The sequence below is a fragment of the Lycorma delicatula genome, chromosome 6 (genome assembly GCF_047948215.1).
Source record: "Lycorma delicatula isolate Av1 chromosome 6, ASM4794821v1, whole genome shotgun sequence".
NCBI classification, from domain to species: Eukaryota; Metazoa; Arthropoda; class Insecta; order Hemiptera; family Fulgoridae; genus Lycorma; species Lycorma delicatula.
In genome coordinates, this window is record NC_134460.1 from 42,180,356 (window position 1) to 42,198,272 (window position 17,917).

The 17,917-nt window shown below is 30.2% G+C and overlaps 1 protein-coding gene across 1 annotated transcript in view; it reads left to right on the top strand.

The window, feature by feature from the left end:
• The window catches only part of LOC142326852 (G-protein coupled receptor GRL101-like), a 289,318-nt gene that overhangs the window by 210,584 nt on the left and 60,817 nt on the right, over window positions 1-17,917 (top strand). The window contains exons 5-7 of the mRNA XM_075369587.1: window positions 813-941; window positions 2,525-2,623; window positions 3,412-3,594. Coding sequence (XP_075225702.1) covers window positions 813-941; window positions 2,525-2,623; window positions 3,412-3,594 — 411 coding nt within the window. The remainder of the gene's footprint in view (window positions 1-812; window positions 942-2,524; window positions 2,624-3,411; window positions 3,595-17,917) is intronic.

Genomic DNA, 17,917 nt, shown 5'->3' on the forward strand with positions numbered 1-17,917 from the left:
AAACAGCAACACTAAAGGTGTTTATTTACTAAATATTTAACTAAACATTAAAGTACTTGTTAAAAGAGTATACAAAACATTCAAGTTTTTTTGAATAGCTATTATTTAAAAACTAATTTAAATTGTTATAATTTAAAAACTAAGTGCTTCATGAGTAGATATGTATGCAAGTAAAACTTTTGGTGGAATAGAAGACCCAACTTTACTTAATTTAAGCTCCTCAGACCTAGGTTGAGCTTATTTTATAGTCACCAGTTAGTCTCCAAACGAGCTTTCCAGCCAAACTACAAATCCTTTCTATGTTTACCTTGTTCTGAATAAAATTTGTAACTGTTCTTTACAGCTTTAGAAATTCTCTCTTAAACAGCAAAAAATTTTGTGCTTCAGGTGCACTATACCATTATAATTTAATGTGAAATTACATTCTAAATGTAAAAATCATTATAATAAAGACAAGAGTAAACATCCTTTGTTTCATTTTGAAGTTAAAGGGAACCCAATATTACAATAATTGGGTTCCCTTTAACTTCAAAATTTAGATGTTAGTTTTCTTAAGTTAGGGATTACTTACATAATTTTTTGTAATGATATATTATATAAATTTAATTAAATATTTCAATCATAACTGAGAATGCAGGATCCCAAAAAAGTACTTTTATGGTAAAATTATGGTAAGATATTTGTTATCTCAATATTCTGTATTCAGTAGTTTTTAATCATCAAATTTAAAATATATACATATTTATTTATTTATAATTAATATTTGTAACAAAAAATTAACATTTTATTTAACTGGTATTGCGTATTTTCAGAACGTCGTAAATGTTGGAATCCAGAGTTTCGTTGTGGTAATGGTGAATGCATCCGACCAGGATTCCTTTGTGATGGCCACCCAGAGTGTTACGATGGATCTGATGAATCAGAAGAAACATGTCACCCAAGTAAGTTAAACTATCCACGGTGGAAGGGTAGCATCTCAGCCTTTTATCCAGAGGTCTTGGGTTCAAATACTGGTTGGGCACAGCATTTTTCATACATTACAAAACTCCATTTCCATATTCCCACCTAGGTACAAGCATTTCTATAAGTTTCTTTGGTGAATTAATTCATCAAACAAAAAGAAAACCTTACACACCATATATTATCTTCTTTTTTTTTCTACTAAATGTTTTGATCGCATTCTAAACATTTAGTAGAAAAGCAACAAAAATATTGGTAATATTGATAAAATTTGGTAATTTTTTTATGTTTCTTAGAGTACTTTACCTAAATTCATAAATTTACCTTGGTCTTAAACTAAAATTTCTGGTACCACATGGAATGTTAACCTCCAGCAGTATGGAAGCGTCAAAATGTGCACTGATAAAAGTTTGAATTAGTAAAGGTAGTAAATGACCTTATCACTCAGAGCAGGAAGAATGACTGTACTTTCAGCCTTAGAATGAACTCTGTTCTGCTCTCACCTCTTGGCCTATTTTAACATGTTGAAAACAGTCTTTGCCTCATACTGCCATCAAGTTAGATGCGGGCTCCCACATTGTAAAGCAGGTAGTTTCAGGAATTCAGGTCCCTACAGATGGATGATTTGGCAGAACAGCTGCTCCTTATGCAATGAGACAGCTGGAATCAAAATCTACAATCATCCTGGACGTGGACCTTCCTCTAACAAAAATATGTTACTCAGATAAACTCTACTACTGTAAAGAGTATATATTGAAATTTGATTTACATCTGGAATGTTAGTGCGTGAGCATCACTAATATTATTCTGCAATTCACAGATACATATGAATAGCAAAAGCCTTTGGCTTATAACAGTTGATACTGTTTACACCAGGTTTGCTACTGATGGAGAAATAGCAACTTAGTCCATATTATTGTCTTTTTAAGATAAAACTTATTGAAAATTTCTTAGAGCATGTGTAGAATTTTGAATAACATGAATATATTTTACTAACAGATACTCAATGATTTAAAATTTAAAACCTTATTATATAAATTTTATCAACGTATATGTAATAGAATCAAGTTTTCAAAGAAACAAATATACTCTGCAAACATTTTTAATAGAATGTTTCCTCCTACTTAATTTAGGCTCTTATCTGTTATGATGCACTGCATCATTACATATTACCTTTATTTGTAACCTGACACAACTACTTGTCCAGTTATCACACAAACAGAATGGCTATTTTAATTTGATAATACATCCTAGAATTTAATAGTAATATTGGTTATATGCTTTTGTATTCTTAACTTTTCCAGAAGAAAAAAAAGTGATATGAAAGGTTACAAAAATAGTATTCTGTTTATTACATTATTTATAAGAAAAGTTGAGTTATGCTGTAAAAAATAATTATGTTCAATAGACACATTTTTGTGAATGGTTAGTTTACATAGACTGTAATTTTTAATTTTGTTTTTGTAGAGAACATTTATATTAGTATCGATAGTAATAGTTTCTATACAACTGTGATTATTTTCTTAGATGAGAAAATAAAAATAAAAAATGTTTTTGTTTGCAGGTAATTTTGTTCGGTGTGGTGATGGAACAAAAATACATAAATATTACTGGTGTGATGATTGGCCTGACTGCTCAGACAATCACGCTGATGAACTTAATTGTAAGTAATGTACCTACAAATAGTAAATTTCATTTGTACAAGAAAGAATTCTGGATATCTCTCTTGTTCTTTATATACCATATAAATATTGTTTATGAGCCCAAATGATCAAGAAATTCCTTTCCTGGGACCCCTTTTATGATTTTTTTTTAAATCACCAGACAACAAAATGTAGTAAACTCAATATAATTACAATAAACCAAAGGTGTATGTGCATGATTAAACAGTTTGTATGTGTGTGTATGTTGTGTTAACATCTGTGCATACACACACACACACATTTATTATTTTCATGTATATTACATCAGTATTATCTCATAAAATTTTTACTTAAAATACAACTAAACTGCAATGACTTTGCTTTTATTTAAAAATGTTTATGATTTCCTTTGATTCTTCCAAGCAAATACAGGAGCATATTCATGGAGTAGGAATCTTACCATTTTTGATATGATATATATAATGTATAATTATCCTATAATCTGAATAAAATATTTATTTATTTGACTACAAATTAAGTACTGTTTTGTATTTTAAACATAAGGTTTGTATTACATCATTTAGAGTTGAATGAAAATAACCCATTTCTTTTTATAATATCTATAACTAGATGATCTGAAAAAATAAAGTTTAATATCAAACTATGATAATTATTTCAATCCTTATTTGTTTTTAGAACCGAGAAAGTGTTATACATATTAGTATAATATAAGCATAAATGTTTTATTTTTTTAGTTTAGATCAACAACTTATCAAAATTTGATTTTGAAGTTTTATTTTTTTTTCAGGTAAGTCATGTGACGGTGAGGAAGATTTCCTTTGTCCAAATGGTCGTTGCATTAGACGTGCAAATGTATGTGACTCACAGTGTGATTGTGTTAATAGTTTTTATTATAACAAATCATTTTCAGACAGTTATAAAGGCTGTGCTGATGAAATAAATTGTTCTTATTCATACACAACACAGCATGGTAAGATTTTATCGAATTTTTAAGTTTTATTTTAAAATAAATTCCAATTAACAGAGTAAATATTGTAATTACCACACAGATTCTAGTATGTATGTAAGTTAGGTGCCATAATTGTAATTCTTGCAGGCAATTTGACATATGACAAGCATTCCTTACCAGGCTTACTAGGGATAAAACAATTTCTTTTTGTACTTTTAACTGAACCAAGTATACACCCTTACATATGAGCATCCCAAGTCCTGTGAGTGCAGGTGATATTCAACCCTACTAATCAACACTTTCTTCTTTAATATTACTCCTCATGTGATTTACATGCATTACAGTGATGAGAAGGATTGAGACATAGTGTAAAGCAACAAATTAATAAACTTCTTTCTGAAAAAATAATGTACTATGTGCAAATCTCCTTTTAGTAATGAAAAATCTACCAATAATTGTAACAGAGTGGTAGCATTTCTTCTTTCAGCCAGAAAGTTTTGGGTACAAATCCTAATCAGACTTGGTATTTTTCACACACTTAAAAATGTATTTCTCATTATAAAAATAAAGAGTGTTAAGTAGCTATAATTAAGTATAAGCATGTAGTTACCAGAATATTAAGTAAATAAACAATATAAAAAAATTAAAGTATTCCTGTACTGCAGTATTTTCTCTTCGATACATGGAACAATAGTTGTATAGATGCAAATAATATATGGAATACACTTATTATTATTAGTGTAATATATTTATATAGTAATAAAAATATAATAAAAGGATTATTTAATATTATGAATTATTTATTAAGGATTAATTAATATATTTAATAAGTTAAATAAATTAAATTAAAATATTGAAGTTAGGTAATATTATAATCAACTCAGTTGATTTATTTATAGATTCCTTGATAATAGTAACAAATGTAGCCACAGGATACTTGCAAATTTTTAGAATCCTTAAAGTATTTTTTTATTATACAATAACATTCTTTGAATGCGATTTCATTATCAATTTCTCATTTGTATTTCTTCTATATTAATTTCATTTTTAAATTCTTTTTGGTTTATATTTTTAACTCGGAAACAAAATTTTTAATTTTATTTTTTGTGTAGAGAACTGTTAATTGAATAATATTACCTATTTTTACCTGTTTTAGGTACAAATTTTATATTTACATTGTTGCATATTTTAGTGAAATCATTGAAATTAAAATAAACAAATAAATTAAAATTAAAATACCAGTTGAACGTTTTGATTATCCAAAATTAACTTCTACAAAATTTGTCCTGTAAGATATAAAAATTTAAATAACTAAATATCAAATTTTCAGATATTACAAATAACTATTATAAGGCTACACAAACTACAATTTTGTTTTTTACTTTTTTTAATTTTGTTTGGTTATCATTTATACTGTTTTTAAGTTGGTTTATCAAATTGGGACATTTATAATGACTATAATCCAACAAATCTTTATTTTTGAGATTTAATTTGGTTTCTAAACCATATTTAAGTTTTGTTCGTTCTTGCTTATAATTGATGTTTAATTAAATATATTTGAAAAAAATTTGTTAGAATTACAAAAGTAATGTAAATCTTTCCATAAAAACCCTTTTTATTTTGTCAGTTACATAGTTATATTATATAGTTACATAGTATACTAATCAGGTCAAATTGCAAGTCAGGCTTTTCAGATTTTAACATTCCTTGATGATCCCTGTCAAACCAAATAAAACACAATTTTAGCATTGAAAAATTCCAAAAGGCATTGATGTATTTGATGTATAAGGATGTATGTACATCCTTATCAAATTATCAAATATTTCCTTGATATCTCCATACTGGACTGATTTGCACTAATTTGGATGAAATTTAGCATAATGATTTCTGTAGTATGTCACTTAATTTTGATTAAAACTAGTCAAGAGGTCAGGGAGATGTGAACCTTATGTAAACCGTACCTTAAATTTTACTCAAAAGATTGATAAGTTATTTCACATAATTTTATTCCTTAAGGTAGCTAATATACTGATATATTTATAGCTAATAGCTAATATATTTCTGATAATGTTTGATGTAATTTAAACCCCCATAAAGGGATGAGGGAACAGGTCCTTTTTTATGTTTCTGAACTCAAAGATCCCATTTTTGTACAGATTATAGATTCAATTACATTAATATCTCTCTTTGGTGATGTATTTAGATGATTTCATTCAGGACCCGAGGATAGTAAGCCTAATTTTTTAGGTTTTATCACAAGTTATCATTTTGGTTGTTATCTTCAGACTAGATTAACAATCAATCCTGACCCTGTAGGGGAACACTACCTTCTGCCACCCCCTCCATTCCGAGCCCTGATGGGCTTTACCGGAGGTCATCTTCAAAACCTCGGCTTTTGACATATTCCAGTCCGCCTCTGCCAGGATGCCACCAATGCAAATGATGCCATGAGTGGTATTGCCATTGGTGTACTACTAATTAATTAACTAAAAACAATCTCACCAAGTCTTGAGCAAGAAAGAAAATACCTAACTAATAAAGGAATTGAACTACCTACCTGTAGAAGGTAAAAGTGAGTTCAACACACAACATGAAACATAAAAATATAAAAATATTACATGGAACAATAACAACACAGTAACAATCAATCCATACAACCTCACATATTAGCTGAAAATTATAAGTCTTAAATTAGCAACTGAAGTTGCTCGGTAGTTACATAACTATCCTGGCAAAGTCAAGAATTTTCCAATTTTTGGCTGACTTCTTTTATACTGTTATCTACGTATTCAAATTCAGCATCCCTTACTTTTTTATGAAAATATGTAAAAAAAATTGATATACTTGAAAAAGGATTTTTCTGTATTTTTTCAATATTCTTAGACATTTAACTCATACCTTCAGTAAAATGGGCATTTGTATAATTATCTATTTAAACTGTGAATAAAAGAGGAAAATATTTTTTTATACACAATAAAAACCATATGTTTTTGTTTAGAAAAAATATTGTTTCAAAGTTTTAAAATTTGCATTATTAATGGAAAGTAATGTAGTTTTTGTGGTGAAAGAGAATTGCTACGTAAAATACTGAGGGATATTTATAGTGCATTAAACAGCAGAGATTTAGTTTCTTTATTGTATTTACTTAAATATAAAAATTCTCTTTTCTGTGAGGTAAAATTATTTATTTATTTTTAAACCAATATATATAAGAAGTAAAGCAATGTACGTATTCATGACATAAGGATACATTAATTTTTTGCTTTATGTGTTGGTCTCTGTTTTTCTTATGACTATGACATGTGTAAAGTACCTCAACAGAAGAGACAAAAGTACGTCTATTGACATAATAATACTTATTGTATAGGTACTCCCTGCAATTAATTTATGAAGATATCACATCTGAGGTTGTTAAGGTTGAATGTCACCAGTAATTTTAAGCGTGGCATGCAGTATCCAACAACATGTTCAGCTCAGTGAAGAATGCAACAAAAAATCACTTCTCTCCTTACTTTGTTAAGCCTGACATGGGTTTCTTGTTATTCCTGAGAATGACTGCTATTTTTATGAGTAAATTATGACTCATGAAGTTGCTTACAACCATTACAGTTGTGTCACTTAACACATATGCAAATCCTTCTTTTACAAATCTTCTTTCAATTAAATCTTTATAAATACATTCATTACTTTTGAGACCAATTAGTCTCATTGTTGCCGACGCACCACCTGCCTGTGGGGCCGGCTGGTCTCAAGTTGACTCATGATATTCTGGTGCCTGCCTGACATTAACCATTTCAGTTGAATCCTAATTAATACTGTGGTATTGTTCATTAGAGTATAAATATAATAAAAATATAAATAAACAAATATAAATTATAAATTTAAAACTATAAACAAAAATTGCCCAAAAACAAAAAAATTGAGTGCTGATTTTTTAAAGCTGTTGAACAGCACATAACTCATGATAAAACTAAATGATTAAAAATTATAAACAATTCATTCTGTAATTAATGAATCTTGAATTTACAAAGGCCTTTCGGAGGTAATTATAAATACCTTTATCCCTATTTTTCAGAATTGATTATGTTACAAAAATATTATAATAAACAATATTTATTTAGTTGTACGTGGAAAGATCTTATATTACACAGATCAGGATCTAGACTATATAACAATTAAAACTATATGTAAAGTAATACATTAAAAACAGACAATCACAGAAGTTGTATACTCATAGTAAACTGAAGAACCACTTGTAGTTCTTACCATGATATTCTGTCCTGTTAGAAGAATAAGACTTCTTACCACTTTTTAAATTCTGTTAATGTAAAAGATTCAAACAAATTCCTTCTTCGTCATAACTTCACTACTAATCAAATTGATAACATTTATCTATAGTTTCCGTAAAACAGATGATTCAGAATAAAAAAATATTCTTCCCAATACTGAAAATTAAAAAAAAATTAACAATTGTCATATGGTCATTTACAGTTAAAAACATTTTTAAAACTACTTTTTTTAAACCTACTACTGGAAAATTATTTTAAATTCATTAGATAATGCAGAAACATGTATTAAACACAAAGAAAAAAATTCTATATAGTCTTTGAAATTTTAATGTTAATATGAGATACTCTTTTGCATATAAGTTGTTTATTTCAAATAGATTTAAGTCCAAATGAATCAACAGCAAAAAGGACAAGATTTAATTTAGTATAAAATTTAGTTTTCTGTTCTGAATAGTTCATAAATTTAAAGTTTTAAAAAATCTCACCAAATGCTTTTATGAAACAAGACTTTTAATTAAATGAAACCAAAATACATCTATTTTCTAGTATGTTTTGAAAAAGTTTGTTTTTTTTTTTTTTTGGTCTTCAGTCATTTGACTGGTTTGATGCAGCTCTCCAAGATTCCCTATCTAGTGCTAGTCGTTTCATTTCAGTATACCCTCTACATCCTACATCCCCAACAATTTGTTTTACATACTCCAAACGTGGCCTACCTACACAATTTTTCCCTTCTACCTGTCCTTCCAATATTAAAGCGACTATTCCAGGATGCCTTAGTATGTGGCCTATAAGTCTGTCTCTTCTTTTAACTATATTTTTCCAAATGCTTCTTTCTTCATCTATTTGCCGCAATACCTCTTCATTTGTCACTTTATCCACCCATCTGATTTTTAACATTCTCCTATAGCACCACATTTCAAAAGCTTCTAATCTTTTCTTCTCAGATACTCCGATTGTCCAAGTTTCACTTCCATATAAAGCGACACTCCAAACATACACTTTCAAAAATCTTTTCCTGACATTTAAATTAATTTTTGATGTAAACAAATTATATTTCTTACTGAAGGCTCGTTTAGCTTGTGCTATTCGGCATTTTATATCGCTCCTGCTTCGTCCATCTTTAGTAATTTTACTTCCCAAATAACAAAATTCTTCTACCTCCATAATCTTTTCTCCTCCTATTTTCACATTCAGCGGTCCATCTTTGTTATTTCTACTACATTTCATTACTTTTGTTTTGTATTTGTTTATTTTCATGCGATAGTTTTTGCATAGGACTTCATCTATGCCGTTCATTGTTTCTTCTAAATCCTTTTTACTCTCGGCTAGAATTACTATATCATCAGCAAATCGTAGCATCTTTATCTTTTCACCTTGTACTGTTACTCCGAATCTAAATTGTTCTTTAACATCATTAACTGCTAGTTCCATGTAAAGATTAAAAAGTAACGGAGATAGGGAACATCCTTGTCGGACTCCCTTTCTTATTAGGGCTTCTTTCTTATGTTCTTCAATTGTTATTGTTGCTGTTTGGTTCCTGTACATGTTAGCAATTGTTCTTCTATCTCTGTATTTGAACCCTAATTTTTTTTAAATGCTGAACATTTTATTCCAGTCTACGTTATCGAAAGCCTTTTCTAGGTCTATAAACGCCAAGTATGTTGGTTTGTTTTTCTTTAATCTTCCTTCTACTATTAATCTGAGGCCTAAAATTGCTTCCCTTGTCCCTATACTTTTCCTGAAACCAAATTGGTCTTCTCCTAACACTTCTTCCACTCTCCTCTCAATTCTTCTGTATAAAATTCTAGTTAAGATTTTTGATGCATGACTAGTTAAACTAATTGTTCTGTATTCTTCACATTTTTCTGCCCCTGCTTTCTTTGGTATCATAACTATAACACTTTTTTTGAAGTCTGATGGAAATTCCCCATTTTCATAAATATTACACACCAGTTTGTATAATCTATCAATCGCTTCCTCACCTGCACTGCGCAGTAATTCTACAGGTATTCCGTCTATTCCAGGAGCCTTTCTGCCATTTAAATCTTTTAATGCTCTCTTAAATTCAGATCTCAGTATTGTTTCTCCCATTTCATCCTCCTCAACTTCCTCTTCTTCCTCTATAACACCATTTTCTAATTCATTTCCTCCGTATAACTCTTCAATATATTCCACCCATCTATCGACTTTACCTTTCGTATTATATATTGGTTTTTACATCTTTGTTTAACACATTATTAGATTTTAATTTATGTACCCCAAAATTTTCCTTAATTTTCCTGTATGCTCCGTCTATTTTACCAATGTTCATTACTCTTTCCACTTCTGAACACTTTTCTTTAATCCACTCTTCTTTCACCAGTTTGCACTTCCTGTTTATAGCATTTCTTAATTTCCGATTGTTCCTTTTACTTTCTTCATCACTAGCATTCTTATATTTTCTACGTTCATCCATCAGCTGCAATATATCGTCTGAAACCCAAGGTTTTCTACCGGTTCTCTTTATTCTTTAAGTTTGCTTCTGCTGATTTAAGAATTTCCTTTTTAACATTCTCCCATTCTTCTTCTACATTTTCTACCTTATCTTTTTTACTCAGACCTCTTGCGATGTCCTCCTCAAAAATCTTCTTTACCTCCTCTTCCTCAAGCTTCTCTAAATTCCACCGATTCATCTGACACCTTTTCTTCAGGTATTTAAACCCCAATCTACATTTCATTATCACCAAATTATGGTCGCTATCAATGTCTGCTCCAGGGTAAGTTTTGCAGTCAACGAGTTGATTTCTAAATCTTTGCTTAACCATGATATAATCTATCTGATACCTTCCAGTATCGCCTGGCTTTTTCCAAGTGTATATTCTTCTATTATGATTTTTAAATTGGGTGTTGGCAATTACTAAATTATACTTCGTGCAAAACTCTATAAGTCCCCTCTATAGGTCCCCTCTTTCATTCCTTCTGCCCAGCCCGTATTCACCCACTATATTTCCTTCCTTGCCTTTTCCAATGCTTGCATTCCAATCTCCAACTATTATTAAATTTTCATCTCCTTTTACGTGTTTAATTGCTTCATCAATCTCTTCGTATACACACTCTACCTCATCATCATCATGGGCGCTTGTAGGCATATAAACGTTAACAATCGTTGTCGGTTTAGGTTTTGATTTTATCCTTATTACAATGATTCTATCGCTATGCGTTTTGAAATACTCCACTCTCCTCCCTATCTTCTTGTTCATCACGAAACCTACTCCTGCCTGCCCATTATTTGACGCTGAGTTAATTACTCTAAAATCACCTGACCAAAAGTCGCCTTCCTCTTCCCACCGAACCTCACTAATTCCTACTATATCCACATTTGTCCTACCCATTTCCCTTTTTAAATTTTCTAGCCTACCAACCTTTTTCAAGCTTCTAACATTCCACGCTCCGACTCGTAGAATGTTATTTTTTAATTTTCTGGTGACCCCTTCCTTAGTAGTCCCCACCCGGAGATCCGAACGGGAAACTATTTTACCCGGGGGACTACTTTTTTAAAAGTTTGTTATAGTTTAAAAAGTAGGATTAAACAGTTAAGATTTTAATTCCTAAATGGATATGGAAAGATGCCAAGAAATTCTGTAGAAACTTACATAGAATTAGTTGCCATATCTTATTAAGGATGGTCTTGAGACAAATACCGTCATGAGTAAATTATAGTAAGAACCTATAAAATAGTTTGTAGTAGTATGGTAGGTTTTATATCATAATTATTATATACTTTTAAAAATACAATAATTATGGCAATTATTTATTAATTATATTATTCTTCATTAAACCTCTTTTTTTAAATTGATATATGCCAAATAATTTTGTTCTGGTAATATTTTGCTTTTCTTCATTTTTACACTTCTCATATTTTTTTTTACGTACACTGTTCACTGAATATGCAAGAGCTTTACCCTGTAAGTATTTATACAAAGTCAGTCTAGCATTCCCTAAATGGAATAAATAATTATTTTAACACAAATGTGTGTTACTCTTTTTTTTATAATATACATGGCAAATTTATTTAGCGTATGGCACCAAAACACAACACCAATTACAATAAAAAATTACAAACAAAGATTTAACAAATTAATATATGCTACTGATTCTGCAGTCGCCATCAGGAAATCTTCAGGATTCCTTTCATAAGCTGTTAAACTTCTGTGATGTGTTTAACAATTTGATTTTCACCACTCTCACAAAGGGGTGTCGGTGTTTTACCCCATTTATACAGGAAAAATGTGCACCTACCATGCTGAGCTCGTATTCTGTTTAGCGTTGACCATGTCTTACGTGGCAAGTCAAAACCCGGCGGCCTTTCAGTAATACATGGGATTTGGTTATTCTGCTTTGTAGTCCATTCTTGATGCCAGTTAGGCATCAACCTAACCTAACGTCAGTTAGGTTAAATCCATCCTCTGTGGCAGCAATTGCTGTTTTGATAGGTGGCTTTCTAGATCGAAAGTGGCCACGATTGGCATCCTCAATGTCCTCTCATGTATTGGTAGGTTTCGATTCTCCATAATCTTCTTGTACTCTCTTACAAGAGGGTTCATATGTGGCAAAGAACTTATATTTCAATGAAAATAAATAATAAAAATTAGTATTTATTAAGTGTTAATAAGAAAGTTAAGAATTATTTGTTAAACATTTAATTGGCGAGTATGAATCAGGCTGTATATATGTAATAATTTCAATTCGTTCATTACATGATTATCTGCAGTTTGTTGAAGTCTCTTTCCCATAATAGTAGCAATTGCAACAGTTAAGGCTCACCAGTTGTGAGCCTACTCTGTGATTTCATTTCCTCATTGCAAAGAATCTTAATACAAAAATTCACAGTGAATTGTATGAAACTTGTAGACCTATAGGGGAAACAGATAAGACAGTGGCATCATGGTGTGTGAAAGTGGAAAAATTGCTTAGAGCTAAACTCTTCCCATTTGGAAAGATAGTCAGAGTCTTGGTCAAGTCAGTTACATTTTAATGATAATGAGTCCTGAATATTGTTTGGTCATTATTTTATTGGTAAGTTTTAATTAACAACACATTTTGGCCTCGCAGTTCATAGCTGTAACAAGCTACAAGTACCCTCATTACAAAATTAAGGACCACAGCTGCTTACAGACTCCTAATAAAGAAAATTGCAGCACGTATCTGATTTCACTGATAGACAAAAAAAAATGTTTAATGTTTCTCTAAGTGTGACACCATTTCTTGAATTGCTTTTTGGTGTATATTACAGATCTGTAAATACAATTTTTCTATTACCCTTAGTTTTAAATAAATTATGCTTCAAAAAAAATTAAGGGAAAATTTAGATAAAATCTATAAAATTTATAATTTAGCTTGGCCATACCTATGTTAGAATGATTTCGTTGATGCTTTTCTTTTATAAATAGCGTAAGGCACATCCCGAATTAATGTCCAACAATAATCAGCTAGCATGTTAGTATTCCATTTCCCTTTATAGCAGCTTTCCATCACCGAAATGTCTTGGTGGAAACGTTCACTGTGTTTGTCACTTACGTCTCTGAGGTTGTCCAGGAAAAAATTCATACGTGAGCGGAGGAAATATATTTTCAAAAACACATTACATCCCATAGAAATATGAAGTAAGAAGTTGATTAACAGTATCATGGTAATTGTCGGATTTTTGTTTGTCGAGAAAAATTTTGCAAATGCCTTTAAATGAAGCTCAACCTGCACTTTCTACATTATTTAACACTGAGTTAAATACATCATCTTTGACCAACTCTTGTATTTAAGGACCAACAAATATTCCTTCTTTAATTTTTTCCTTCACTTGTATTCGGAAATTTCTACCTGATGTACAAAAAGGCTGGGACTATCCTTCTTCATTGCTTTTACAAATTTTTCATTAGTCCTAGCTTGATATGGAGAGAGGGTAAAAATATTTTTTTGCATTCAACTAAGGGCTCATGAATAATATTTTTCCCGTTTGACGTTGTTTCATTTCTTCCACTCTTTGATAACATAATGTTTATCCCTAGCTCAGCTTCCCATTCGCAAAGCAAACACATGTACTTAGTATAGCCTAATTGCATGCCTAACAAAATAGCTGTAACTTTCAAATCACCACATATGTTCCAGCTATGTTTTTAATTTATTTTTTCAAGAACGTCTTTTATCACATCATATGTCTCTTTGAAATTAATACCATAAACGATCGGTATCAAAGGATATTTGTTACTGTTGTGTAGTAGAACCACTTTTAAACTATACTTGGACGAATCTATGAAAAGGCAACATTCCTCAGGTTTGTGAACTTGTCCTAAGTGTAAAATAAGCTCATTAATATTTGTGCAATAAACCAAAATACTTTCATCAATAAAGTGCTGAGAAAATTATTTTTGTCGGTTTCAAAAGCCCAAATTTTTTGTATTATTTTGAAGTAAATTCCAACCTTGCAGTCTTTATACTAATAGTTCAGCTTGATTTTTTGATAAATTTAAATCCCTAACCAAGTCATTTAATTCACCTTGTGAAGATATAGCTTATTGGAAGATAATTCAAAATCAGAATCATTGTTGTCTTCTTCAGTACTGGCTGATTCTTCATTGCTGCTTTCGAAACATACATTCACAATTGGCTCAGTAAATGGAATAATTTCACTGTGAGGTACAGGCCTGATTGCAGATTGCAATGAAGGATGTTGTTTTACAGTATGTGTATTTTTAGAAATTCCTGACACATTTATTAAACAAAAGTAAAAATCTGTTACGTGATCCTTTGGTTCACCAAGCCATAGGTACATCAAATGGTAAAGCCTTCCGTATACATTTCAGCCATCCTCTTAAATACAGAACAATTAGTGCATACTATATCAGGAGCCCTCGTCTTATCCTAATCACTAATTATACACTGAAAGTACAAATGATATGCTTTTTTAATTATAGGTAATGTTTTTCTATTTAATTTTACAGTAAACTCACCACATACATAACAAAAGCCATCCACATCATTTACACAATTTTGAGGTATTATGACACTGCACCGTTAACAAACTTAAGGCAGCAATAAGACTGAAGAAAATTAATTCATTCCTAAATCCAGTGCTTAACACAGACAACACACCTGTGTTTTCATCTACATGTTTTGACCTGCACAGACATGATTAATCTTGTCCATGAAAGCTCACTATTCAATATTAGATATGATATCATCATATGTGAGTATGATGTGATTTAATTTATTATCTAGTATTGTTTATTTATAGCTTACAAATTATGTTAACAAAGTTAAACAATAAAAAATGATTTAACAAAATAAAATATAGGAGCTTAAAATGCTAACAATTTGTTGAAAAATGAAAAAATTCCTTTAATTAAAATTTTCAAATATGGTGGGTGATAGAAAGATTCTGAGGTCAGATTTGTTTTCGGCATCAAAAAACAGATTAAAATCTTGTATCGCATGTTAGGAAACAAAAATTATGTTTATCAGTGCAATTTGAGAAATATGAGTACACTTTTATCCCAACATCAAAAATAGCCAAGAAAATATTGTTTCAATGTTGCTGAGGCAACACATTTTTCTGTGAAAAGTGGCAACTTTTGTTTTTGATTCTGCGGATTTTTCAACCTTTACTTTTTCATAGATCTAAGAACTATTATATCTCAGAACTTTGCTGTGATTTTAAAATATCAATGGAAGCCTTCAGTTAGTTCCAAGATGAGAGTTGTCCAGCCTGTTTGTTTCCTCCATTTAACTGTTTTACTTGTTTGTTTTGTTGCATTTAACTGCAGAAGTGCTATGATAACTCAAATGGGATATTCTACCTAACTCATTCTCTATGTAATCCAGGTTTAATGCTAATCATGTATTGCATGTTAGGAAAAAAAATTATGATTATCAGTGTTATATATCTGAACACTTGTATTTATAATATTAACGTCTTCAGTTAGTAGCAAAAAAAATTCAAATCTTCCATTAGTGGCATCATGAGTTTAATGTCCGAATACAAGAGTGAATGTATGCTGTCAATGGTTTAAATTTTATTGGCTACCTATTCTGATTACATTGTTACTGAAATAATCATTAAGGGAGGTAAATGTTATCCTTTATGAAGTCTAAACATATTTTCATGTAGAAGAGATAATTGGATGTTTTCATATGGATGACCATGTTTAACAAGTAAAAACAAAACTGTGAGAGAAAATTAATCAGAGAAAAACCATTGAAAGAAAATTGAAAGAAATATTTCACAAATAGTTTTATTGCTAGACTTTTCAGATGTTTCACATTGAGCACAGAAGTTTAACTGAAAAGTTAGGCTATTACAAACATTGTACATGCTGAAACTGATGACTATCATCAACAAAAATGTCCCTCAGTATGGTAATGTTACATATTTTTGGATCATATAATACAGAAAAAGTTGAATTTTTTCCCTAACTTAATTAAATATCAATTACTGAAGAGGTTCAACGTGAAATGCTCTCAAAAACAGACATGTAATACTCAAAACAGCCAGTACAAGATGCTGACATTAAGAATTGTTTCTTTTCATGACAATGTGTTCCCACAAATTGTTATCAGTAGTGTTCAAAAGGTTCAACAACTTCAATTAAAATATCCTAATCGCTTCCTTAGAGCCCAGACCACACATTCAGATCCCTATTCACCTCAAGAAGAAGCGGCTCAAATCTCAATAGTTTAAGGAAGATAAGGAGTCGAAAATAGTACTGGTGATATAGCTAATACCCTTTGGACTAAATTTTTATGCAAAGGCAGTAAAAAAATGTTGTTCTTAATATTAAAAATATGTTTATAAATCAATCAAGGCTTTAAAGAGAAATTTCAACTAATATAAAATCTGTTTTTTTTTCTTTGACTGACTTTTAATGATTGACCAATTTTTGACATGCACTTCATATACCTTACCTTATCAAACCATCCTATGAACCAAAGACATTCATTGCCACACTCCTGGGCCTTCTCCATGCCTTTCTATCAATGTTCTTGTTCTAGGTAGCTTCAAGTGTTTTCAAGTCATTCCTTATTCAATTTCCAAATTAATCTTGAGTTTCCCTAATAGATTTGTTCCTTTTGACTTCTCTTCATACAATTCTTTACAATCCTTTCCTCTGGACATTCCTAAACCATCCACTTCTTCACTTGTTATTACTAATGCCACATTCACTTGTTTGAACAGTTTATGCAATTCCACATTCTTTTTTCATTGAACTGTTCACTTCCTGTACCAAACCCAAAGATTTTCTCAGAATAGTACTTTACTCATTTCAAAAAATTAAATTGTCTTTATTTTTTACCTAATTTCCAGGCTTCAGCTTCACTCAATAGAACTGGTCTCACAAACATTTTATATCTTTATACTCTCATTTCTTTTATTACACTCTAAAACTGAAATTTTATTCAATATATAGAAATATTTCTATAGAATTTAATCAAGACAATATTCCTGACTTACTTTTCACTTATTTTTTTTTCTCAAAAACAATCTTCGTTATGACAAAAATTAACTAAGAAACTTTTGTTCAGTCGTGTGGTTGTTATTATTATATAATCACTGTTTTCATAATCTATTGTATATTCATTTTAAGTCATTCATTTTGTTATTGTATTGGTTTATACCTGGAAGAAAGCTATTCCTGAATGTGATAAATTTCGATTTTTAGTTACTTTGAAATATGTATATGTGTTTTTCTTGTACGCTAACACTACTTACAATAGTACAGAAACAGGAAGGTAATTGAAACCTTCACAATTGATTTTTTTATAAAAAAATCTGGATCTGAGAAAAACAAATATTTCAGTAAAAATTCACTACTGAAAAGGTTAAATGACATGATTTTTCCAAAAACCATATTCTCTACAAGTATCCTGCTACAAATAGGTCTTACCCCTTCTTGATTCCTTATATTAAATACATTTATTTTATTTTCTCTTGGTTTATTCTCACCTCAACCTTACTTTCCTTACCCATCTATTAAACTTAATACCCTTATGAAATTTTACCCATTCAATTTCTTGATCTGTTTTCC